This window comes from Vulpes lagopus, chromosome 2, assembly GCF_018345385.1.
Source record: "Vulpes lagopus strain Blue_001 chromosome 2, ASM1834538v1, whole genome shotgun sequence".
Lineage (NCBI taxonomy): Eukaryota > Metazoa > Chordata > Mammalia > Carnivora > Canidae > Vulpes > Vulpes lagopus.
Genome location: NC_054825.1, coordinates 5999652 through 6024391, shown reverse-complemented (window position 1 = coordinate 6024391; position 24740 = coordinate 5999652). Strand labels below are relative to the sequence as shown.

Below are 24740 nucleotides of genomic sequence, written 5' to 3'. Positions count from 1 at the left end.
ACACAGCATGCTGGCCAGTGACGCTGGGCTCTGTCTGGGTTGGTAGGATATTGGAAAAAGAAGACACCTACAGGCCCCTGGCTCAACCTCACACCCTAAGAAGGAATTCTTTCCCTCAAATACCCCCAAGTAGTTATCTTGCCTCTGTCCGGACAGTTTAAATGACAAGGAGCACACACTTTCTCAGAGCAGCCTGCCTCCCTTTGGGGAACTCCCTGGTTAGTATCTAGGGTTTTATAACATTTCACTTCCTGTTGGTGTTGGCCTAAGATACTCTCACTTGGGGCTCAGGTTCTTGGCTTCAGTTATCATAGATTCAGAGAAAATCCCTCTACTAGGTCTTGATAACTCTCTTGAACTGTGCTTAAGATAGAACCAGGGGCAGAAAAGAGGCACTCCGAAGGTTCTGCGCTAACAGAACAGGTGGCGATAAAGAGAAACAGTCACTTGCTAATAAGGTAACAACGAGGTGCCTCACCAATAGCTCTCAGGCATGACAAAGTCCATGACATGAGCTGTGCCATTCTGCTCAGTCTTTGTTTCAGGGGCAATGTGATGCCCTTGGAGCCGTTTGAGAGAAGACCCTGAAAGCTATTGCTTGCAAAAGCATAACTGCCTTCTGTAACAATCCATCCCTTTACATCTCTAGCAGGTGTCCCCCCTGCCACCAGGACTGGCCCCTTGTCAGCACGTCTTCATAGAGGCCAATCTTTGGGCCGCCAGCCAGTGCTTGCTTCCTGCTCCAGCATTTCCTTCCAGCAAACCCAGAGAGCAGGCCTCACCTGGGAAGTGCCATGAAGATAAGTGTTGGGAAGGTTCTCAGGTATAAAAAAGGAAGACTAACAAGTGTGCGTTCTGCTTTCCTAATGAAAATCTCCCATTAGTACGGTGCTCTGGTTTGGGACAGGCTCTTGGGGGCATCAGGATCTCATCAGAATCTGTACTCAATCACCTCATGTGGCATCTCTTTCCACCTCATTTGAATGCTCCCTTAATGAAACTGTCTTCCTTCACCCCCGGGGGAACCAAGTCTAGAGTCTCAGTAAAGGCATTCCATAAGGAAGGACGGTGTGACTTACTGAAACAGAAAAGTCCCTTCATTTAAACCTCTCAGATCTGACAGAGTGATTTATCAGAGGTACGAATGCTCTGGACTCCACATACTGACACACTTGAGACACACCATGGGCCAGCCCGAGGGAAGAAGCACTCCCCAACCAGCATCCTCTGAAGGCCATGCAGCCCATCGAACCCTGCCCTCTTTGCCCAGTGAGTTTTCCCAGCCCTGGCCTGGTGGGGGCACTGGAGCTGTAGGCTCAAATAGAAAACAGGTGCTCAGATTGTAGGATGATTTGCAATTTCGAAACAAAGACAGTGTCCACCGCTCCCCTCACCACTTCTCAGGGAAGAGGGTCAATCCTCATGCCCTGTGGTACTGAGTCTGGTTCCCCATGACCCACCCTCTCGGACCAGTGCAGTCCACTTTTGCTACTTCCTTCTGGAAGTTTCCATGGGTGTTCTGGCCAGAAAACCAGAGAGATTTCTGCTTAGCCGTTTCCCAGTATGCAATTCAACCTGAGGCAACTCTCAAAGTGGCTGGGATTGTTGATACTTGCCCGGTTGAAGGGTTCATGATGCAGCCTCCTTTGTCCGCAGCTACGCTGCAGCCACAGCCTCTCTCCAGTGTGTCATGGTTCATCCCAAAGTTGTGGCCCAGCTCATGTGCCAGTGTCACGGCTGCACCAAGGGGACTGTCTGAATGGTCCTCAAAGCAAACACAAGAGCACAATGTATAGTTTACATCTCTTTGGCTTGTCCTCAGTCTACCTCTCTCCCCCACCATTGATCTTTGGTTAACATTTGACTGAATCCAATCCCCTATAAGGAATAAATATAGAGCCCTATTATTTAGTTCAGACTTCAATAAAAGATGTGACCTATTTTATTAAGCCTGTTCAGGGTTCCTTCTGCAGAGGAATGCATACTTCATCAACACACGTAGGACTCCTTATGTCTTTGCGTGAAATGCTCAAAGCAGTCATCTCCATTCTGTTTCCTGCAGTCTCTTACAAAACATCTTTCTTGGGGCGTCTGGGTGGCTCAAAAAAAAGTATCATTTTATTGTTGATTGAGATGAGGCTGATGAACAGTTAGTAGGGGGAAGCATACTTCGTTACATTCTAAATAAGACCTGAGCAGGTGCTACTGAGCATGCCCCTCCTGTCACCTTGGGAGAGAAGGATACTTGGAAAATTCACAATAATTCACAAAAAAAGCTAGCCACATTGAGTAATCTGTTTGAAGACGACTGGATTAAGATTGTAATCTGGTTAGTCCTCACTCTTGCTGGCTCCTTGTTTCGTCAAGTAGATTTTGGAGATGGGTAGAAGCACCCTGACTCTCTGCTGCTGCTGAGGGTTTGCTCAACCCTTTGATGGGTTTTGGAAGGCGGTCTCTCCATTCGGCGAGCATTGCGTGGCCACCCCTAACTTAACTAAGTGTGTGGATGGTTTGGCTAAAGAGATATTAGAAATTACTGTTACTTACAATATTATTACTAAATTATTAAATACTAATTATTAAACTATTGTTACTTAACTTTAACAAACTAAAATTGGTTAATTACTAAAGGTGATTTGCAGAAATTGTGCCCATCTATGGTCTTTTTTTTTTTTTTCTTTTTCGTTTCAGGGGTAGAATTTAGTGATTCATCACTTACATGTAACACCCAGTGCTCATTACCTTAAGTGCCCTCCTTAATTCCCATCACCTGCTTAGCTCTTCCCCCACCTACCTCCCCTCTGGCAATCCTCTGTTTTCTATAGTTGAGACTCTTTGTTTTTAACTTATTTTATTTTTCCTTCCTTTCTCCTTTGTTCATCTGCTTTATTTCTTAAATCCCACATATGAGTGAAATCACATGGTATTTGCCTTTCTCTGACTGACTTATTTCACTTAGTATAATACACTCTAGTTCCATCTACATCATTGCAAATGACAAGATTTCGTTCTTTTTGATGGCTGAGTAATATGCCACTGTATATGCACACCCCTTCTTCTTTACCCACTCATCAGTTGATGGACATTTGGGCTCTTTCTTTTCCAACTATCTGTTGATAGTTCTGCTGTAAACATTGGGGTGCATGTGCCCTTTGAATCACTATTTTTGCATCCTTTGGATAAGTACCTAGCAGTGAATTGCTGGTCATAGGGTAGTTCTATTTTTAACTTTTGAGAAACCTCCATACTGTTTTCAGAGTGAACTATACCAGTTTGCATTCTCACCGATAGTATAAGAGGACTCCCCTTTCTCTGCATCCTAGCCAACATCTGTTGTTTCCTGTGTTGTTAATTTTAGCCATTCTGACAGGTGTGAGGAGGTATCTCATTGTGCTTTTGATTTGTATTTTCCTGATGAGTGATGCTGAGCATTTTTCTTCATGTGTCTATTAGCTATCTCTCTGTCTTCTTTGGAGAAATGTCTGTTCAATGTCTTCTGACTAAATTATTTATTTTGGGGGCATTGAGTTTGACAAGTTCTTAATAGATTTTGGATAGTAGCTCTTTATCTGATATGTTATTTGCAAGTGTCTAGGTTGTGTTTTGTTGATTGTTTCCTTCACTGTGCAGAATCTTTTTATCTTGATGAAGTTCCAATAGTTAATTTTTGCTTTTGTTTCCCTGGACTCTGGAGAAGTGTCAAGTAAGAAGCTGCTATGGCTGCGGTCAAAGAGGTTGCTGCCTGTATTCTTCTCTAGGATTTTGATGGTTTCCTACCTCACATTTAGGTCTTTCATCCATATTATGTTTATTTTTGTGTATGGTATAAGAAAGTGGTCCAGTTTCATTCTTATGCATGTGGCTGTACGGTTTTCCCAACACCATTTGTTGAAAAGACTATCTTTTTTTTCCGTTGGATATTCTTTCCTGCTTTGTCAAAGAGTTGTGGCCATTGGTCGTATTTCTGAAAAGGCCTGTCCACCACAGAACAATGAAGGTATCTTATTCAAATATTGCTCTCTGTTACCCAGGAAAGAGATAAGAAGTTTTCCAAGAAACTTTCAGGAAACAGTGACACTAGGTTTTGGAGAAAGCATCATTCCTAACATAGATAATCTTTGTGGGGCCTCTTATAAAGCTATGTTCATAAAAGGTCATATAGGTTGTTGCTTGTTACAGCTGAGCTAACTCTCTCCCTAGCCCTGAGTCTCAGAAGAGAACAGCACATCAAGGGACCAAGTTATTCTTAGAATAGATGAAATTCCTAATAAATTACTTTGTTTAGATTTTATAGTTTCCTGTTGTAGGAAGCTTCACAAACATGTTTCAGGAAATCAATTCTCAAGAATAACACAGGTTGGCAAAGAGAATGTAGTCAACCTAAGAATGTGGAGGGCTGAATTTAGCATGCTTTGGCACAAAATTCAAGGACTTCATCCTTTCAAAATTATTTTTTATTTGATTTTTTTTTTGTATCACTGAATATCTTGGGTTTGTTTTTAACTGCCAAATTGTTTTACATTCCTTCATGGATAGGTGATTATGAACAGAATGTCTCTCAAGAGACTCTGACAAACAGTTTATATTTGTAATAAGAAAAAAACAACACCCTACTTCTTTATTTATGGCATTATCCCCAAACCAAGGCTGTTCTGGTCCAGTTCAGATACAAGGGATGGCTTTACATTTCTAAATCAAAGATTTTCTCTATCTTAGAAAAAAAGGGAACTGTAGCAGAACACATCTTTTCCATTTGATTGGGATTCCTGCTTCCTTGGCTACAAGATTTCCTTCCTCATAGACTTGTGATTCCTTGAATGGGGCTGGTCACATGGAACACCCATGAATTTAATTTTAGAGACATAATAAGAGAAAGTTTGTCTAGAAGTTTTAGGTCTGATCAAGATATTGATCTCATTTATCTCATGAATTTTATAGAATTAAAGAGGCTGTAGATTTTTGTCCCCCTTGATGCTTCTCTCATATGTGGAGTAGACAAAGGATGTGTCTAACTGCTTCCAAGTTGGTGAAACATATTTCCCGTTGATTAACTTTGGTCTTGACTTGATTACCATTGTAGTACACACATGTGCTTATACTTCCCACATTCATTTTCATCCATTAAAAAAATTAGGCTTTGCTGTGTGCTTTTAAAGAAGGAATCTTGATAAAGTGCTTGTATGGAAACAGAATGAGGGATACGAACTGAAGAAAGCCACTTAATATGATCAGAATGGTTATAAAAATGTTTAAACACTCCAAACAGCAGAACCTGCCATGCTTATGAAGAATTCAGTTTCAGCTCTAAAAAATATTTACACCCATTTTAAGTGGCAAAGTCAGTAGCAACTGACCATGGAACCGTGAAACAGAAAATTATTCCCTCTTAAAATTTTACAGGCTGCTCTGTAAAAATACAGTCGGGATCTGACTTGAAATTAACCTGGCACCAACAAAAACCAATCTTTCCAATGACTTCCATGGCGGGGATCACATATAGGGCTTGTAGGTTCAAAGAAAACCAGAGGACAGCTCATTCAAGCCAGAAATCCAGGGTGGGTGCAATCCTGCCAGACGGCCTCTCTAGCTTGCATGTTTGGTGCATGTTTATATGAATTACCAATACTTATCAGAAAAGAGGAAAACATTTGTTGTGTGTTTTCATTACGAAGATTGGGTCGGGCCGTATGTGGAGGGAAAATAATAGTCAGCAGAATGTTACTCCTTCTGCTCCTTCATACAATGGAGTATTCAGAAATGTTCTGTTTGAAAAAAAATGTGGAGGAAATCATGGTTTATTAGAAGGGCAAGTTTCTATTTGTTTAATGGAGATGTCAGAGTGGTCTCTGAGAATACTCCCTGAGGGGCTGGTGCAAAGGGGACACTACATTTTCAGAGCAGGGACGGTGACAGCATGAGGTGACACCTTTTCTTTAATTAACTGATGGAATGGAATAGGTGTCCCCCGTTGGGCAGTATATCAAAGCTATTTCTCTCTTAAATTCATAAGAAATAATCCCAAATATTCTTTCTGGCTTGTTCCCTTTTACAAACATATAGAGCCCATATATGACAAAATTATCCTCATAAAGCAATAAACCTAGGTATTGGCCTTCTAAGATTAATGTTATTATGAAGACAAATTGGACATTGGCTAAGAGGTAGATCAAGTGTTTGCAGTGGTAAATAGTTAAGAACCTCAGACTTCTGGCTATTGGGCCTGGAGGCAGAACCGTCAGAAAATTATTCTGGTAGTAATGTTTGATGAGACCACAGCCCCTCTGAGAAACAGAGTGATGAGGACCATCCCAGTGCCTTGGTTCATCCCAATGCCAGGGGGGAGTCTGGGATTGGAATGCTTTGACCAAATCCCAGCTGAAATTTTTTCTCCATAAAAGGGGCAGATGGGTTTTCACTGAGTTATTTTTATACATTCACCTTACCTGTGTATGACTTGAAGTAGTTTTTTTTAAATAAACAGTCCCCAAAATATTATGGGATATATAAGACCATAAATAGAGCTAGATAAAGGTAGAATTACATCCAAGAAGCATGAAAGAAAATGGTCTAATTTTACAAAGTCCAATAAAAGTAGAGCTGCCCTGAGAAATCAAGGGAAATGGGAGGAACATTGCTATCAGCTCCTTGGTGCTTTCTAAAAAAATTTTTTTTTAAATTTTAAAGATTTATTTGAGAGAGAGAGAGAGAGAGAGAAAGTGAGCACATGAGTAGGGAGGATGGCAGGCAGAGGAAGAGGGAGAAGCAGACTCCCTGCTAAGCAGAGAGCCTGATGAGGGGCTCGATCCCAGGACCCTGGGATCATGATCTGTGCTGAAGGCAGAAGGTTCACCGACTCAGCCACCCAGGCACCCCAGCTCCTTGGTGCTCTTGACTTACCATGACGATTCCTCCTGACTGCTCTGCAGTGCACATGCTCATGATTGGTGCCATGCCAATGGTGGTCCCTTGGAAATAAACCCCACTGGGAAATTAAACAAAAAACTGTCTTAAATTAATACAGAATGAGGACATTTCCTAACATTTGAAATTATTTTGGCCATTCCGGCATTCCAGTGAGAAGAGCAAGAGCAACATGCAAAAATGAAGAGCCACGTGAGGGTGTGTTTACAGGTGATTTGTATCCTCAGTTCCTTTAAATATATATTTTGTATTTGTGGTCCCACAGTCCTCTCAGATTTTTGTTTGCAAGACTCAGACCATGACCAGTCATGACCTTTGTACTTATAAGTTGTATCCTGCCTATTTCCTATGGATCAGAGGGAGCTGCTCCTTTGAAACAACATCTGCTGATGGAAGTGCTGAGAAGAGTCACAGAGAATCACTGGTAACTAAATGAAATGCATGCAGTGGTTTACTAGACTTTATGTTGTAGCTGAGTTTTGCTTTCCTGTGTAATATTACCATTAGGCCAGCAACCCAAACTCTTCAAAGTATCTGTTAATGTACTGGCAAAAATGAAGTCGGCAGAAAAATGATTGATCCTCTGGAGCCAGTGTAGAATAAGCACTGACAAAGCCTCCATACCCTGGGAGGAAGTTTCCAGCAGGGGATGTTGTGGCTTAGGCACAGGCTTTCCCTTATATGAATTAACTCGATCAATGAGTCTAATGATATGAAGCCTGTTTAATACAAGTGCTGTAAATCTGACCCTCATACATTAAAAATTAAACATTGTTCGTATTTGCTGAATCTTCTTTAAGGGAATCTCCTTTAAATGACTTACTTATGTTATCTTGGCCATGTACATACACAGAGTATCCACACACTGCTTGAAAAGTTAGTTATTTTGTCAGTGTTCAACTGGCAAAAGGGAGTAAATATATATAAAACCTCATCTGTGTGTGTATGTATCCATCCATCCATCCATCCATCCATCCATCCATCCATCCTGTCATACTCATACGTACAGTAGTTGGGGTTACAGCTTTTATATTTACATCTATACAGACCATTTTAACAGATACAATTATATATGTATATAAATAATAAAGTTGTATAAGAGGCTAATTTATTTCCAGATATTTAAGTTGGACAGACTCCTTTTGGGGAAAACAAAACAAAACAAAATACTCTGATTCAAAATATTTGAAATGTACTTTCAGTAGTTCAGGATTAATCAATGCATAAAATATGAGGCAACCACAAATATCCAAGGCGGGAAAAAAAACAAACAACCCTGTGAAAATGGCCAAGGTAAATTATCAGGGAATGCCAACAGCCTTAGTTCATATGTAGGCATTTTCTAAAATGAGGATGGGGTAAGAATGGGTTTTAACTTTCTATAAAGTTCGAAGAAACTAGATATAATTTATTATATCTAATCGAATATAATCTACTCCTTACCAACTTAGATGATAAAATCTACTCCTTACCAATTTGGATTATGAAAAGATTTTTTTCTTTTAAATACAAACGTCTGAATATCTTCCCAATATATTATGTTATGTTATAGCTGTGCTTTCTCTCATTTTATTATCTTCATGACAGTACTATTGTTGCCTTCTTCCTGCAGACTGGGGACTCTGGAGAGCAGGGAGGCCTAGAGTGCTGGTCATTGTTATGTTCAAAGCACCTAAAACATACTTGCTTCCTGACTGGTGCTCAATGCACACTGATTGAAAGAATGCAGACTGCTGGGGTCCTCTGATCTAGAAAACCAGAGTCATAGCAAAACAGGAGGAGGAATGAACATTTCCTTTCTCCAGGCATCTGGAAATAATCATCCTAATGCATCATCCTCACATCTTGCATAAACATTTTTCACTAATAATGAAAGAAAATGAGCTTTTTTTAAAAAATAGTCTACTCAGGACAATTTTATATCAAGACAAAGACTAGAAAAATTTGCAAGAGGGAAAGCGTCCAGGTGATGGAAAAAGAAAATAGGACATCTCCTAGAGGGATAGGTTTCCTAGGGGGTTCAAAGGGAGACTTTCCCAATAGACCCCCAATCTAGTCAAGGATGACATGTGCCTCACTGGTGTGAGCTGAGAAACACCCCTGTACAAGTCGGAGTGCTCTGTAGAGAGGTGCGCAGCTCCGGGGACTGGGTGAAGCTAAGAGGAGAGAGGGCTGCTGACGTCATTCTTTCTCTAAGTAAAGAAGAGACAACGAACGCTGTACCTGATAAGCTGGGCATTGTCATGCGATTTGCGAGGTAGAAGCTTCATCTTTCTCCAGTCCAGAAATTCATGGAGGCTTGTGAACGGGTCCTGACTTATAGAGCATTTGTCGATGTCATTCCACACCTCCACACCCACCAGCACTATCCGAATGTTCAGTGGTCTGTAAAACTGATGAAGACAGGCACCCTCTGGGGGTTCACAGTCATGACAACTTAAAATGCAGGGCAGAACATATGTGCATGTTTGGAACATCACTGACACGGGTGAGAAAAACATCTTTGTGCTCCCCTGTCCCTGCGGCATTAGAATTTAAGAAGTATTTGCGGTGTCTGATGCAAAGTGATGTGCTAACTGGGTTTCCAATGTTGTTGACCAGTTAGATGCCAAAGTTAATAGGCTTTTTGATGTCTGACCTTATTTTGTATGGAAGCACACATTTCACACGGTTCGCTGGTGATTTAAAATGTGCATATAGATGTGTACTGTCGCTAAAGGAGTTAAGACTGCCAGTTAATAACTATTGCAGGAGAAACAATGAAGGAATTAGGATCTTTCAGACACTCTGCCAAGGACAATAATTTGTTCCTTCTAAGCAAAATGTCCTACCTATGAGTTACTGAAAATGAATCTGTATTAATTTTTCAGCAAAGACTCAGACTTGGCTGACACTATCACATTCGGTCGCTTATAATCAACCTAGAGGGCTTTAATTAGATGAACACTTCGGTATCTTTCAGAATACTAAAGGCATACACAGAGCCCTCCTTCTGGAGCTTCAATGACCATCCTCCTCACAGCCAGAAGCTAGCCCATCAGCAGTGTCCCAGGGAAGATCTTCTAACGGAAGCTCCTCTTTTGGAGGCTTGTGAAATAAAGCTTCAGGTAACACCACCAAAGCAGGTCTTCTCATTGCCATTCTGTCTCCCGTCTTTATATACTCCTGACTTCAACCTACAGCCCTTTCTCCACGAGCATATCATCCTGGGGCAGAGGAAGGAAGAGCAACTCTTCTAATGGCTCAGGGATAGTTTTGTCCAGGACAAGATGACTGGTCAGGGCGGAGGGAAGGACTACCCATTGTCTCCAACTACCTTGCTGCCTCCCCATGTGGGTTATGACAGGGAGATGGCTCTATGCTCAGGGCCCAGGGGGTGAGTACGTGGGATCGCCTGGCTGGCTATAAAGTCCTCCAATGCCCACGTGGTGTGACATGGTACATGATGGGAAAGTCCTCATTTTCTGATACTCCAGGTAGCCAAGGAGACAGATGTGGCTGATGTGGCTGGTGGTAGCAGCCAGAGTCAAGCTCCAGATGTGAGCAGGTCCCATTTATGCTACAAGCCTCTGGGACAATGAGTAACAAAAGTCACAGAAGCTCCACATTTGATGATCGAACCCCATTCCACTGTGGTGAGCTACAGGGCAATAAAGTCCTCACGTTTGAGCATCTGACCCAAGGAAGCTCATCGCTTCCCCCACCAATCTCCCCGCAGTCATCTGGTGAGCATTAGGTTAGCACAAGACTATGATTGGAACATGAACTACATCACAGAACGTAAACTGGCTGCCATGGTCTGACTGGGATTCAAGCAGATAACAACTACGGGCATTACGTTAAGAAGTTAATGAGACAATTCTATGACCAAAAATCTGCCCAACAGCTTGTTTTTAATCAAGAATTGCTTAGTCTGTGCTATGGACTTGCAAGCTCCCAGCCCAGCCTTCCTGGGCAGAATGAAGTTTCTGGACTCTTCTGGGACTCTGACTGCCTGTGTCTCACTGCTGCCTTTTGACAGATCACATCTTCCTTGGTGTGAGGCACAAAGGTAAGGGTAAGGAGGCAGAAATGTAGGTGGTCCAGAGCCAATGTCCACGCCAGCTCACTAAGCCATAGCCTCAGAGCCAGATGCCCTGTGTGGGCTTCAGGGTGGTCATCTGTGAAGGGGACCCTGTGTGTGCCTCCCACAAGGGTTCTGTGGAAGGGATAACTAAGGTCTGTAAAGGACTGTTATTGTTGCTCACACCTAGCTTTGGTGCTTGCCAACCAAGGAGCTTTTCATAGGATGACGGGTTATAATTTCCGTCTATTAGACCTCTCAGGTCACATCTTTACGACAGACTCCACATGTCAGGATATAAAACACGGTCCTCCCTCTCCAAATTGGTGCCACTGAGCAACTGTCATGCGTGCTACTCCCCCTAAGTCATCATACACCATCCCTGTCCTGCCGATTGGGATCGCTCTTCCCCGGCTGCTGATAACAACAACCACAGCGAACACGCTGTGGGCATTTACTACGTCCTGGGCACAGTGCTGAGGACTTGCCATGCTGCAGCTCCAGTAGTCTGCACATCAGCTCAGTGAGCCAAGAACAGCATTAATCGCCGTTGTATACTCAGGGACCCTGAGATACGGAGGGATCAGGCAAGGGATCAAGGCATGACTGGGTGGCTGGCTTGGGGACACAGACAGACTGGCCCTGGCACCCAGGTCTTAAACCAGGAAGTAGTACAGCCACCCTTCCAAGGGTGTGAGTGCTCAGACTCCTTTCCAAGATGACCCACTGTGACCCTAGGCCCAGAGAGAAGCTGGCCGGGAGCCTGGCAGCCGCCTGCCTGGCCCATGCACCCCAGAATGTGGTTGGGTGCAATCAGAGCAGCGGCATCAATTTGCCCATGAACACAGCAAGCATTTGCTTGGCTCTTGTTGCATGCCAAGGTTGGCATTGGCACTAAGAACGAGGATTAGGATGCCCTTGCCCTTGGCCCCCACATGCTCAGGGGTCAGCAGGAGGCTCAAGGCTGCAGATACTTAGTCCTTGTGACTGTTCACTCTCACAGAGCGAACTGCCAGGGAAGGGTGCAAACAGGAAGTTCACAGGGTGCTGTGCTGAGGGCTCAAGGAAGCCTTTCTGGAAGAAGTGGGTCTGAAACAATGGGTGTAATGAAAGAGCAGACTCTGTGGGGTGTGACGTGAGAACATGTACCCTTTAGGCAACCAGCTCAGGAGAAGAGAAGCGTCCCATGAGAGGGAAAGACCTGAGGAAATTACATCATGCACAGAAGATGAGCCCTTTCAGAAGCAGGTCACAGAGGGTCTGTGCTGACGAATCTGCAGCTGGTGCGACCTTCTTAATGGATAAGAAGTGGGGCAGACAGGAGGAGAAAGGGTAAAGAGGCAAAGCTTGGGGCATCCCACACCTCTACTGCTCGGCCCTGCAGGTGCATCAGGACCTCGGAGTTCCTAGGTACAGGCTTAGCCTCCAGCTATGAGCAGCTCACATGCTTTCTGTGAGGATTTCCTGGATGCTTCAGAACATCACCTTTGTACGGAATCACTTTCTGGTCTTTGAGCCTGGGATGTCCCTCTCCCTCTTCCTTTCAGGCCAACCCAGCCGGCCAAGCAGTTATTAATTTAGAATGGCCAAGGAGAGCCAAGATCTCTGCAAATGAGGAAGTCGCCACTGGAACAGCCCCTGTTTTGGGGTCCAGACACTCCCACTTGGAGAGAGGCAAAGCTCAACTTCTGAATACCTGCCAGAATCCAGGGCTCATCAGTTAGCCGAGCTGGAGGCACAGAGCAACTGGAGGAGCCTGGGTACCCCCAGCACGGTCTTCAGGGTGTGCTGGGGGTGGCCACAGATGTGTGCTTAGCAGTTCAGCTCTGGCCAGAAACACAAGCACAGCCAGGCTGGCAAACTTCCTGGCATCCATCAGGTCTTTCCTGAGGTACATGGTTCTTTAATTACCCAATTGCCAAGATACCCAGGCATCGATGCCTTTGAAAGCTTCCAGGCAACTCCAAGGTGCGGGCAAGTATGAGAAGCCCTGTTTTATTTATTTTTTATTTTTTTAATTTTTGAAAAAATTTTAAAATTAAAAAAAATTTTTTTTAAAGATGTTATTTATCTATTTATGAGACACAGAGTGAGAGAGAGGCAGAGACACAGGCAGAGGGAGAAGCAGGCTCCATGCAGGGATCCTGATGTGGGACTCGATCTCGGGACTCCAGGATCATGTCCTGAGCTGAAGGCAGGCGCTAAGCTGCTGAGCCACCCAGGGATCCCCCAAGAGGAGGCCTGTTTTAGACTGAGAGCCGCCAGCCCCAGACAGCTTGATAGCTCTGTTCTGCAGGTGCGCTGCAGGGCAGGTGCTGAGACAGGCTCACCCTCTCCTTGTGAACAGGTATGTGTTGCTGAGCACGTACCCCCGGGATCAGGCCAGACTTCTAGGGTTTCCTCCGGGTCTGGATCATCTTTGCCCAGGGTGAGCGCCCAATCTCCCGGTTCTTGGTGAGCAACTTACAACGGCTGATTAAATGGAAAGCCAATTTCTGCGTCTCAGGACTGTGGAGCCTGCGTGTCACTTATAAATGACAGCTTGCCCTCAGGGGGACTGCGGGCACAACCCAAGGAGACCTGGGAAAAAGCCCCCTTGAGAGTTCTCCAGGGGGTCAGATGCATCCCGCTGGGGCTCTGGCTCTAACTGGGGAGTCTGAGACCCCCTCACACTGGGACTCTGGCCAGAAGAGAGCCTGGAGGGAGATGTGGCCAAGGCCACCGCAGTCCAGACAGCGTGCGTGGGTTGGCATCTCCTGTAGCTGCTCCAAGACAAGAATTGTGTGCTCAGAGGAAAGGGAAGTCCGTGTTCCAGCCCAGGACTAGAGGCAGAACCGGGTCTCCCTGCCAAGTCAGACGAGATGTGCTGCATTCCCTCCACCTCATTTCTAAACATTTACATGCTTTGAGTGACTTAATTACCCCCAAAAAGAACTTACCTTGTCAACGTGATTAGCGATCTCTATTAATCGCTGCTTAACTTTTTCCAGATCTTTTCCTTGCCTCTGAAACTTAATAATAATTTTAAATGTCAGCATTAATAATGGCAAGAGTATCAATCAAATCTCCTCTTCCCAGCTCCTGGAAACGTGAAGTCTTGGGCTTCACAAAACACCCGGGACCCTCCATGGTTTACGGTGAAATGAGTTCCCATCCTGACGAGTAATTTCCCCATCTGGGGACTTTCTGAAACTCCCTGAAATTTGCCCAAGCCAAGTGCTCATAAGACAGTAACTTCTGCGATTTTTCCAGCCTCATAAATGATGGAGGCCGTGACATGTTTTGGCAGAGAAAACAGACAACTAGAAGGCAGTCCAAAGCCATTCTTCATATCATCAACTTGATTTTAACTTCCTCAGAAATTTCCTTTATATTTGTTTTTAAAAATTAAACAGTAAAGGTTATAGAAGCTCATGGCAACAAGTCAAACAGCGCAGAGGAGAAGGGAGAAAAGTTAACGAGCTCCCCACGCCCCCTCTAATCTGACCTTCCTGCAGGGGAACGGTTCTCTGAGAAACCATCAAGCCTGTTTCATTCATAGGTATGGAGTGAGTTCGTGAGAAAAAGTCGGCTAATTCATAACATGGAGTGGAGGGAGGCAAGGAATGAATGCAGAGAAGATCATCTAGAAACAGCAAATTGGAAACTAATAATAATAAAAAAAGACTAATGTAGCATCAAAGCAGATTTCAGAAGGTAGGGGTTTTCTGCTGTGTCCCTGCAGTCTACATTCTCCAATTCATTTTGGTTTGGGACGTATTGGACAATTTTAAACCAAAATTTTCCCCCAAATGTTTTAGAATACATCCTAAGGCCGTCTGCCATTTCCCCCAAATAACTGCATTCGGAGAGCTCAGCAGAGTAGCTCTGCTTTTCCTGCAGCCCTTGCTTTTATTTTGTAGTATCAGATACATTTGTAATATTTTATGCTTTATAAGACCAGAAAACCACTTTTTCAATGGGTTGTTGGCAATGCTTTTAAGGGCTCATCGAAAATGAGGTTAATCAAAGCAAGTAATAACTTGCTAAACATTTTCTTTTCCCTACTTTTTAAAAAAAGATTTTATGTATTTATTCATGAGACACACAGAGAGAGAGGCAGAGACACAGGCAGAGGGAGAAGCAGGCTCCCTGCGGGGAGCCCCATGGGGGACTTGATCCCAGGACCCCAAGATCACCCCCTGAGCCAAAGGCAGATGCTCAACCCCTGAGCCACCCAGGTGCCCCTCCCTATTTTTTTTTTTTTAAACCAATTGTACTGAGAAGTTTGGAAAGTTCTTACCTCCCGGTTGTCTGCTACAATAACCAGCTCTACGTATTTGGTCATCTTGAGGGTCTCTCTTTTACGCTGCCAAGAGTAAAGATGGATTTAATTTCCCTTAACACCTCTCTGGGGCTTCCAGAACACTGTCAGTATCTCTGGACCCAAGGACTTTACAAGACTATCCTCACCGCCACCACCGGTGCCACCTCTGTTCCCTCTAGAAGTTCACTTCCCACCCCAGTGACCTCTGTAAAACCTTTTCCACGTGAGTGACTGGTTTCCATTTCCATGTGGGCAATTTCTAAAGAGGAATCCAGCCTGTTTGCTGAATCACTGATGGTGGAATTGGAACGAGTCAAGACCATTACATATAAATGAAACATGCACACAAACAAGCAAAACCAAGGCACTCTCTGGAACAGGAGCCGGGTGACGGCCGTTTGTTTTGGGCTGTATGTAGTAGCACATGTGAAGGTCACTCAGAGGATGATGGAACTCAGTGTCTCATGTGTGTTGCCTCCCCCTTTATGGTCTAGTTTGGGGATTTGAGAAAAGTGAAAGAGAATATATTTTGAGCAGGGACTGCATAAGCCTTCTGGAGGAAACACTACATAGTCCTTTGCCAGCAGCTGATTTCTTGTGGCTGATCATGTAAAAAAATAAAATAAAATAAAATAAAACTTAGAAGCAAAGGACAATGTAAAAGCCTGGAAAACACGGAACAGCCAAGCTGATAAATGGAACAGAGTTGGTTGAGGAGGAGCTGCTAGGAGTAAAACCAGGAAGGAACAACAACAACAAAATAGAATAGAAAGAAACAGTGTTGAGGAAAAAGAAAAAGACTGAACTGTATACTACGGAGCAGGGGATTTGCAGGGAGTGAAAGGGTTGAGAGAAATATGGAAACTGTGCATCGAGGGGTAGGGATGGAGAAGACGCAGAACTCCCTCTGAAATAAAGGCAGCCTATGAAGTGGGCTACGTTTTAATCAAGTTTCCTCAAAAAACATTTGCACTCTTCCATGAATTACTGGGAGAATCCCAAAGGCATTTTTCAGGAGAAAAAGAGCAATTCATGGAGGGTGGTCTCAAAAAGCAAACATTAAAAACAGAAAACAAAGCCTTCTGTTTCTGCAATAAAATGCAGTTGGAGGGAACGGGGGTTGAGGTGGGTTTGGTCCCCGCAGCCGATGGGCTGCTTTCCGCATTAAGGACGCTGCTTCGCGTTTGAGACTCTCATGCTCCGACCACGCTTTCAGACAAAAAGCAAAGATGACCAAGGCATGCTTTGAATCAGCTTTCCAGTCACATAATCCAGAGGGAAACATCTTTTATAAAACAAATCCCCATCAGTCCGGGATCTTCCAAACAGATTTTTACAAGAAAAATGTTTGTATCATAGCAGTGTTCCTGCTCGCCGCCCAGCTGTGCTGATTCATGAATTTAGGGATCCCTCAAGAAATCTGGAAACCTTATGGAGAAGGGAAAAATCAAACACCGGGCAAGGTATAATTTCTCATACTTTGACAACGTTACAAGCAAAAAAAAAAAAAGGTCAGGCTTGGTGACTGTGTTTCGGGCGTGTTTCATCGTGATAACTATGTACTCATAAAGGAAGAGAGATTAGCTCCAGTGGTACCCGCTGGTGTGCCCCAAAATGAGACACCTTTGGAAGGGGTGGAGATCTTGCACCTTTTCCTTACTGAGGTGTGAAAGAAGCAGAAGCCTGTTTCCCCCACGACTCCCCGATTAATCACAGATTCAGCTAATCATATAGAAGAACATACAGCTGCAGAACAGAAAAAAAAAAACCCAACTAATTAATCTCCCATTGAAAAACTCACAGAAAGGGCCTTGGTTGTTTAGACGTCTACACCTTTCAGACCACGAAGGGGTGAAATAAATGACCAGGGGATTTTTCCGAGTGGCCTTGGATCATCATTTAGAAAATACACAATTCCAGATAATGAAAACAAACACATGAACACAATTTTCCTGTCTCTGCAGTTTTCAGAGAAGTCCAAATTTTCTCATGAATTCAGAGAAATGCAAGCTCAGAGAGAAGCCTAACCACATAATAATAAAAAGCCGTGGGGGAGTGGCCGGCTCATGGCCGCGAACATTCATTCTTCCATCAGCGGCACACAGAGAGGCTTAAATTACCTCCACATGATTTCGACCTATCTGGGCTGTCCGGTTAAAAAAAAAATCATATTTAAAATTTTTGATATGCAGAGCAACATTTGAAACTGGTTGCTTGATTGAATTTTCATTTTTGGGGTTATAAACAAAAGCCCTTCCCCAAACAGATAGGCACACGAGCCTCTGAGAATGGCCCAACGGTCTCTGTTCCAAGGTGGAGACCGAGGCGTTCTCGGAGTCTTGCTCAAGAGGGAACCAGTTCCTGGGCCTCTCGAAGTCATCACAGCCAAGTTCCCAGAGACAGAAAGAATATCCCCCGACATGGTGAAGCAAGAGCTCTGGCACGGGGGACCTAAACTCAACCCAACTCAAGTCGGAAAAGCAAGCTGAGATTAGGGTTTCAATAAACGCTTATCGTATCTCCTCCCTCCTTCTGGGCCAGACTATGTGTGTATCATTTGCTCACCCCACAAATATCTACTGTCGCTCTCTGCGTTGGGCACTATGTCGGGTGCTGGGGAGGTAGGGCTGGACAAGAAACCCAAGGTCGCAGGCCCACGAGGCTCACATTCCAGGAGGGGTTAGGAGACAGGGTAACAACAACAACAAAAACTAGCAAAACTAAAGCTTAGTCTGTAGAAGGGGCAACAGTAGGGACACGTGGCATTCTGCAAGGAGGATAAAAAGGGGGCGTGTGACGAAGGCAGCTGTGAGCTGAGGGATGAGAAGTCGGTGTGTGTGCAGGGAACGGTGTTCCGACAGATGGAATACCAGCAGCAGAAGTTCTGAGGCTGGGAGACCGTGGAGTGTCACGGCAACAGGCAGGATGGCCACATGGTCTCGAGCAGGAGGGAAGAGCATGGATGAGCTGTGGACGGGGCAAAGACCACGGCAAGGAGGCTGAAGGGTAATCTAGTGACCTGAGAGCAACAGGGAGACCCTGGCATGTGGGTTTTAAAAATATCACTCTGGCTGCTGGGAGAATGGGTTACGGGAAGACAGTGGTGGAAGCCAGGAGATTGCTGGTGACAACGTGGGACAGTAACCATGGAGCTCGGCAAATGGATTCCAGTTGGGTGTGATACAACCAACGACAAAAGAACAATAACAATGAAGCCGGGGCCAATGTCTCCGTAGGTGGCGAGGTCAGCAAATTCAATAAATCAAAAGTGTGATCTTCCTCTGAGTAAAACAGGGTCATTGTTGGCTCACACGAGGCTCTGTGCCTGGACTCTGAGGCCACTTCATGAATATTTATAAGCTGAGCCCTGGTCCCCTGCTCTGCCAGGTCTTCTCTACCATGGTGACACTGATTCTTGAGAGGGTGAAGCACACCGATCACACCCGCGTGGGAGACAGCCCCTGGGGCCTGGCCGATGGGCGGGCTGCAGGAGGAGCCGGCAAGAGAGACAATCAGCCAGGGGAATGGGCTCAGGGAATGGGCTCAGGGGCAACCAGGGGCAACCGTGAGATACCGAGGTGGAGGCCACAAGGCCAGTGGCACCACTGAGATCTGTTATTTACTTATCCGCAGTTTCAATGGATTTGAGTCCCAGTAGGAATCCACAGATGGAGAACTTGGATCCTAAGCTCACAGAGAGGGATGCAGAGAGCTCAGGTCTCAGGGCCAGAGAGGCACCCGCGGCTCTCCACCGACGGGATCCGGTTCTGTCGGAGCGGGGTTAGGTCACCTGCTGTGATCAGCGAGGTCCCCTGGGTCCCAACACGCTGATATTCAACAGTTCTCCGTGCCTCTTGCTGCTTCTACCGCCACCGTGACCCCACGCAACCTGGAGAGGCTTTCTAGAAGCCAAAGGCAGCGGCCCGGGCCCACATCCAGGCAACTCTGAGCAGCACAGTGGCCTGAGCGACGGCCGCGCTGCCTCTTAACAGTTGACTCACGACGACCCACCGATTGCGGGGAGCGACACCGCGTCCCCCAGGAAAGGATAATCCGAGCATAATTCACATCTGCCTCTGGGATGAATTATGTGACATTTTCTGTCCCGAGGCAGAGGGGCCCGAGCCTTGGCCTACAGCTTGCTCAGGCCCGCGCTGGGGTTAGTGTGGCCCTGGCCGGGCTCAGGGATGGACACGGAGGGACACGGCCGTGGCCGGCTCCAACCCCGCGCGGGGAGGTCCTGCTGCGAGGCCACGTGGCTGCAGGCGCCTGGCAGGGGCAGCTCGGGTCCCCGCCAACATCTAACGTAGAGTCTGGTAAAAATGACAAACTCAAGCTCAAGCTCAAGCCCGTATTATGGCCGGTGCGTACCCCGAGCGCTGATTTATCCCTGCTGCTCTGGGAGGGAAAAACGCGGGGATCCGCAGAACGATCTCAGCCTGCGAGCCCATCTTTGCACTAGTGAGTGTTTAGCGGGGGCAGGAGCTGGGCGCGAAGCAAGTGCGCTGGCCGCGTTGCATAAACAAGCGGAGCGGGCTGCAGTCACATCGATTTGGGGGCTTGTTCTGTTTGGGGTTTTGAGTAAGAAATCGGCTGGGGGAAGTGAGGCAGGTCAGCGGCATGTAAGGTGAATGTGCCTCTTTCACGCTCTCCTGAGACGCCACCCCAAGCCGCAAGGTCCACGGTTCCGGCCCCTGAGCAGTCCCCTTACTTGAAAATGACGTTTCAAATCATTTTCATTAGGTAGATGGACTTTATGTCACATTTTCTCTTCCATGAAAACAATCACAACTGTTTTCTAGAGGAAAATGTGGAGGACGGAGCTACTGTCTTCCCTTATTTTTATTTTTTTGCCTTCTCTTTTAAATGGAGAATGGAGAGATTCATTTTCCACCCCGATGTGCATGATCAACAAAATAACGGGGTTATTTGGGTTTTTGGGTCTTCCGCTGTTCTCTACAAGGCAGAATGACTGGAAGTTAGGGTTCCGGGCTGAGTTCTAGAAGGCCAGGAGCTTAGTTAAGGAAATAAATTGCGGCTGGCCAGGAGAGACCAAGCTCGCACTTCCACGTGAAGCGGTGCACGTGTTGAGGGTCATTGAAACTGTCAAGTCATCAATCTCACAACGTGGATAACGTGTGTTCAAAGAGGGGCTCAAAGCAAAGCGCCTCGAAAACAAGATGCGGACGTCCTACTTGTTTGTGACTGGAAAACCTACTAGGGCTTAATCGCCTCTTCTCCGAGGTTGGAATCCAAGGAGACAGTGTTTGAAGAGTCTTTGTGCTGCCAGCCCTTAAATCCGTCACCCTAAGATGGGTGCTGGTGGCGGAGCAGGGGGTGGTGGAAAGCAGGAGGAAAACCCTTGAGTCGCTGTTCACGGGTGCGTGCGAGGGGTTAATTTTCCACTCTGCCTCTTGGGGTTTGGTTCAGTCTCCACTACCGAGTATTGGAGTCAAGGCGGGTCACCTACCTGGACAGTGGTCTTTTCCCTTCCATGTGATGGAGTGGGGGGGGGGCGGGGGGAAGAGGTGGCCAGCACCTGCCGCAGAAAATCGTGCGAGCGTACAAAGAAATAGAGGACGTGAGGGTCACACAGGCAGAAGGCACCAGGACAGGAAGAATGAATGACGTGAAAGTGAAGGTTAGGGGGGCTCTTTCAATGGTGTGAGGGAAATTTTATGAACGAGAAGAAATAATTTGGGATAGTGTTTACTGTTTGAGTTCGGGGGGAAGAAATGACGAGGAGTGAACCAAGAGGAATAATATTTATGAAATGCTGAGTGTGAAGCAGCATAAGGCTCCAAGTCAGGGAAGACAAAATGTGCTGTCTTTTAAGGGGAAACTGGAAGAAGGTGTCCCCCCGACCACCCAGTGTCAGCACATTTGACATCAGAGCCATGAAATCCCGATTTCAGGAAAGGCAGAGATGAAAATTAGGACGTTGTGGAGGATTTCCCCCCTGGTGGTACTCACTAAACGTCAGGGCCCCCAGCCAAACGTGGCTTATGCTTACTCCTTTTCTAGAGTGCTCGGCTGGGGCCCGTGGCACCCACAGAACACTGGATATAAAAGGGTCACGCAGCCATCTGGGGTGGAGGGTTCATGGTTCTGCACCAGAGACCCCCTGTGTTTCTATCTGCTTAGCAGGGAGGGAGATCTGTGGTCTAGACTCCATCGGGTGATGACTCTTCCCACCCAGCAGCAGCAGGAGAAAACACTGATAAGCAGAGCCAGGAGCAGGTGGCCAGAAAGCACAGAGGGCTTGGACTGTCCCGGGAAGGAAGGACAGGCCTCGGCAGCATGGGCTGGGATAAGCAACAGCCCCCAGCAGCACTGCGTGGCCACGGCTCTGTTCACCTCTGCGCAGGCCCGCGGGCAAACACTGGGCAGGTTCTGCCAATCATGCTGAAGACCCTAACTGTAAAACAGCCTTGCCAGTGAAGAAGCCTCCATAGTGTCTTTCTCCTCCTGAGGGGGGAGAGCTGCCCAAAGGTGGGTGAGGGTTCACGCTTGTCCTGTTTATCACCGTGGGTGCAACGGTCGGGTGCAGCCCCGGGTGTAGGCCCAGGCCTGCAGGAGCTTCTCACTGACGACATAATGATTGGTGACTTTGTCAGCCTCGGAGCCAGACTTTACACAGCACGGGTTAATGAGTCTGAGGCCGACATTTGCAAAAACAATGATGGGGGTTTCTGTATTTGGTTATGCTCTGCATACACAGGGTATCAACCACTCCAGATAAACTGGGTGGCTCCAACCCCCAGACACAACATCCAGACAGCAAAATTTCTCCAGCTGTCCTAGCACTGGGTGCCCCTAGCTAGAGCCCCCACTGCCCAGAAGCAAGATCTTGATTGCCTCCTACCCTTCTTGCCCACATCTGGGAGGGTGGCTGGAGCCTGTCCTCTGCAGCGAGTGTAGACGTGTTGTGATGAGATCCACAGGATCCCCAGGTGCCCTTCAGGTTCTCCACTGGGAAGAGCTTGTATTTGTTGGTTTCGTTTTTCATCGGTTCCAAGATATAGGTGTTATTTTCAAATGTAATAAGTCCCCTGTTGAAAAAGAAATAAGAAAAAAAATTTTTTTTTAAGGGTGATCTCTTATTTACAGTCAAGGCCCTGTTCTTAATGAGAGAAGAAATGAAAGGAGAAAGGCCAATTTATTTATATTCTCAGGTTTTAATTGGGAAGGACATTTCTGTGCCATATGTTTGTGCGGATTCATCTCGCGAATGTTTTGAAAACAAGTCTGGGAATTTTTTTGTTTGAAATATTCTGCGGTAAAGAATAGACTGTGTTTAGCCTCTATGTTTTTTTTTTTTTAATTTTGATTTATAATTTTTCACTTCCCAAAGATATATTTCTGGGAAAAAGAGCTGAGAGCAGAGATGTTTCATCTGCTTAGAAAGTAACTCTTTCTGAGTTAGCAGATGTGATTCAGAAGGGAAATCTTTTTCTTTAAAGGAAAATTCTTGCATGTGAATTATTCAGCTCGATCAACTATGTCTCCTAAATTTTTGAAAGGATTCTAAGGTTGAGTATCAACTTACACTTATTTATGGAGGATGGGTGAATAAAAGAAGCAATGTAAGTGCACAAAGCATTAGATATTGCTTCTTGAAGGCGGAGGCCTGCCCCATGCTCTGACTTGGTTAAAGGTAGATTGGTCTTTACAGGAGACATCCCAGCTCTGAGGCTGGCACGGTGGCCTTCAGAGCCTGGGAGTCTGGGTGTAAGTTCTGGCTGTGTGACCTTGACCTCTTTGAACCTTGGTTTCCTTATCTGGAAAATGGGATAATGATGCCTTTTTTCTCAGGGCTGCTATGTCCTGTGGAGGCCATAAATCAGTGTTGTTTCTTTTTAAAGATTTTATTTATTCATGCATTTTATTTATTTATTCATGAGAGACAAACAGAGAGAGGCAGAGACACAGGTAGAGGGAGAAGCAGGCTCCCTGCGGGGAGCCTGATGTGGAACTCGATCCCAGGAGCCCGGATCATGACCTGAGCTAAAGGCAGATGCTCAACCACTGAGCCAGGTGGGTGCCCCCGTAAATGAGTACTTAAATGGTAGATATCCTCATGGTTATGAATAAGGGCAGGTCCGTGGATTAGGCTTCTGTTAACATGTTATTCCAAAGACTGACAATTTCAGGAAGGCCGTGTGCTTTGATGACGCATCTGCCCACATACTGGCCATTCATGACTCCCTGATATGAGACAGAGCAACAGTATGATACATCTACTTCTGGGAATGACAATAAGAGAGAAAGAAACCTTTGAAGTAATTTTTAGATTTGGGAATAAGAGTATAAATTGTTTTAAAAAAACAGACACATTTGCTAGACATTCCACCTTGCAGAGACAGAGGTGGCATCAGGCCACAGACCACAATGCATGTCTGACCTCCCGGGGCAGGAGGGAGCTGAGGCAGCATTCCGCTTCCCGGAAATGAGCAGCACTAGCCGAGGGTGTCAGCTTCCTTCAAGTGATAGGGAACATTGGCCTGCACGATGGTTTATGTTTCTCTCTTTTCCAGTGCGGGATAATACAGTATTTTCATTTAAAAGGCTCTTCTTGATGTCTAAAGAAGGATTTTCTTTGGAGGAATGGCAATTTGAGTAATAGTAAACTGGCAGCTTTAAGACTTCCCATGCAATGATGGAAGCTTCCAGTGACTTCCATCCTTTACAGGTTAACCACAATCTCTCCACTAGAGAAAAGCATCACACTTTCACGTGAGATTCATCACCCTGTAAGCAGACACGTCTAACATAGTGAACCTTAACCTTCTTTTGGGACATGAACCCTTTTATACTCTCCTCAGAAAAATTCACATGTACATATATCCACAATATTTTGCAGATAATTTCAGAAGATTCAAGACTATGGATGAGGTCTGTGGGGTCCAGGTTTAGGTCAGTAGTTCCAACACATAATTTGTACTGCATCAACCCAAGGATTTGAGTATGCCTTAGTCCTTAAGAGGCAGCTGAAAAAGCTGGTTGCTCCATTGGTTTTCTTTAGAAAATCTGAGCCTTTTTTCCAAAAGAGGGACCTTGTAAAATGTTCCTATGTCATTCATTATTTTTTATTTGAGTCATTCATTCATGCTATGGTTCCAACTTTAGCACATGTACTGCCGAAGCAAGCACCATCCTCGGCTTGTTGATGGCCCATTTATAGGTGAGTATTTAGTCACTCTCAGATTTTAATAGAATGACAGTATTTCAACACTCAAACAGTATGGAAGGAAGAGGTTTGAATAAATCAAACAATTATTTTGAACACAACTGGTAAACCAATATTCACAACTCAATGCTTTTTTATCCAACTGGTTTACCAGTTTTTGTTTTTGTTTTGTTTTTATCCACCAGTTCTATTTAATGTAGCTATAGGCCATGGGAAAGAGAAAGAACATGCCCGGGGTGCCTGTGCCCCAAATAATTTCG

At 45.4% G+C, this 24740-nt stretch overlaps 1 protein-coding gene across 2 annotated transcripts in view; it reads right to left on the bottom strand.

The window, feature by feature from the left end:
- ADAM12 (ADAM metallopeptidase domain 12) overlaps positions 1-24740 on the bottom strand; it is a 331063-nt gene that overhangs the window by 73100 nt on the left and 233223 nt on the right. For both annotated transcript variants that reach the window (XM_041745566.1, XM_041745567.1), the window contains exons 6-11: positions 22156-22342; positions 15267-15332; positions 13924-13995; positions 9145-9314; positions 6898-6982; positions 1617-1765 (exon numbers count right to left, since the gene is read on the bottom strand). In XM_041745566.1, coding sequence (XP_041601500.1) covers positions 1617-1765; positions 6898-6982; positions 9145-9314; positions 13924-13995; positions 15267-15332; positions 22156-22342 — 729 coding nt within the window. The remainder of the gene's footprint in view (positions 1-1616; positions 1766-6897; positions 6983-9144; positions 9315-13923; positions 13996-15266; positions 15333-22155; positions 22343-24740) is intronic.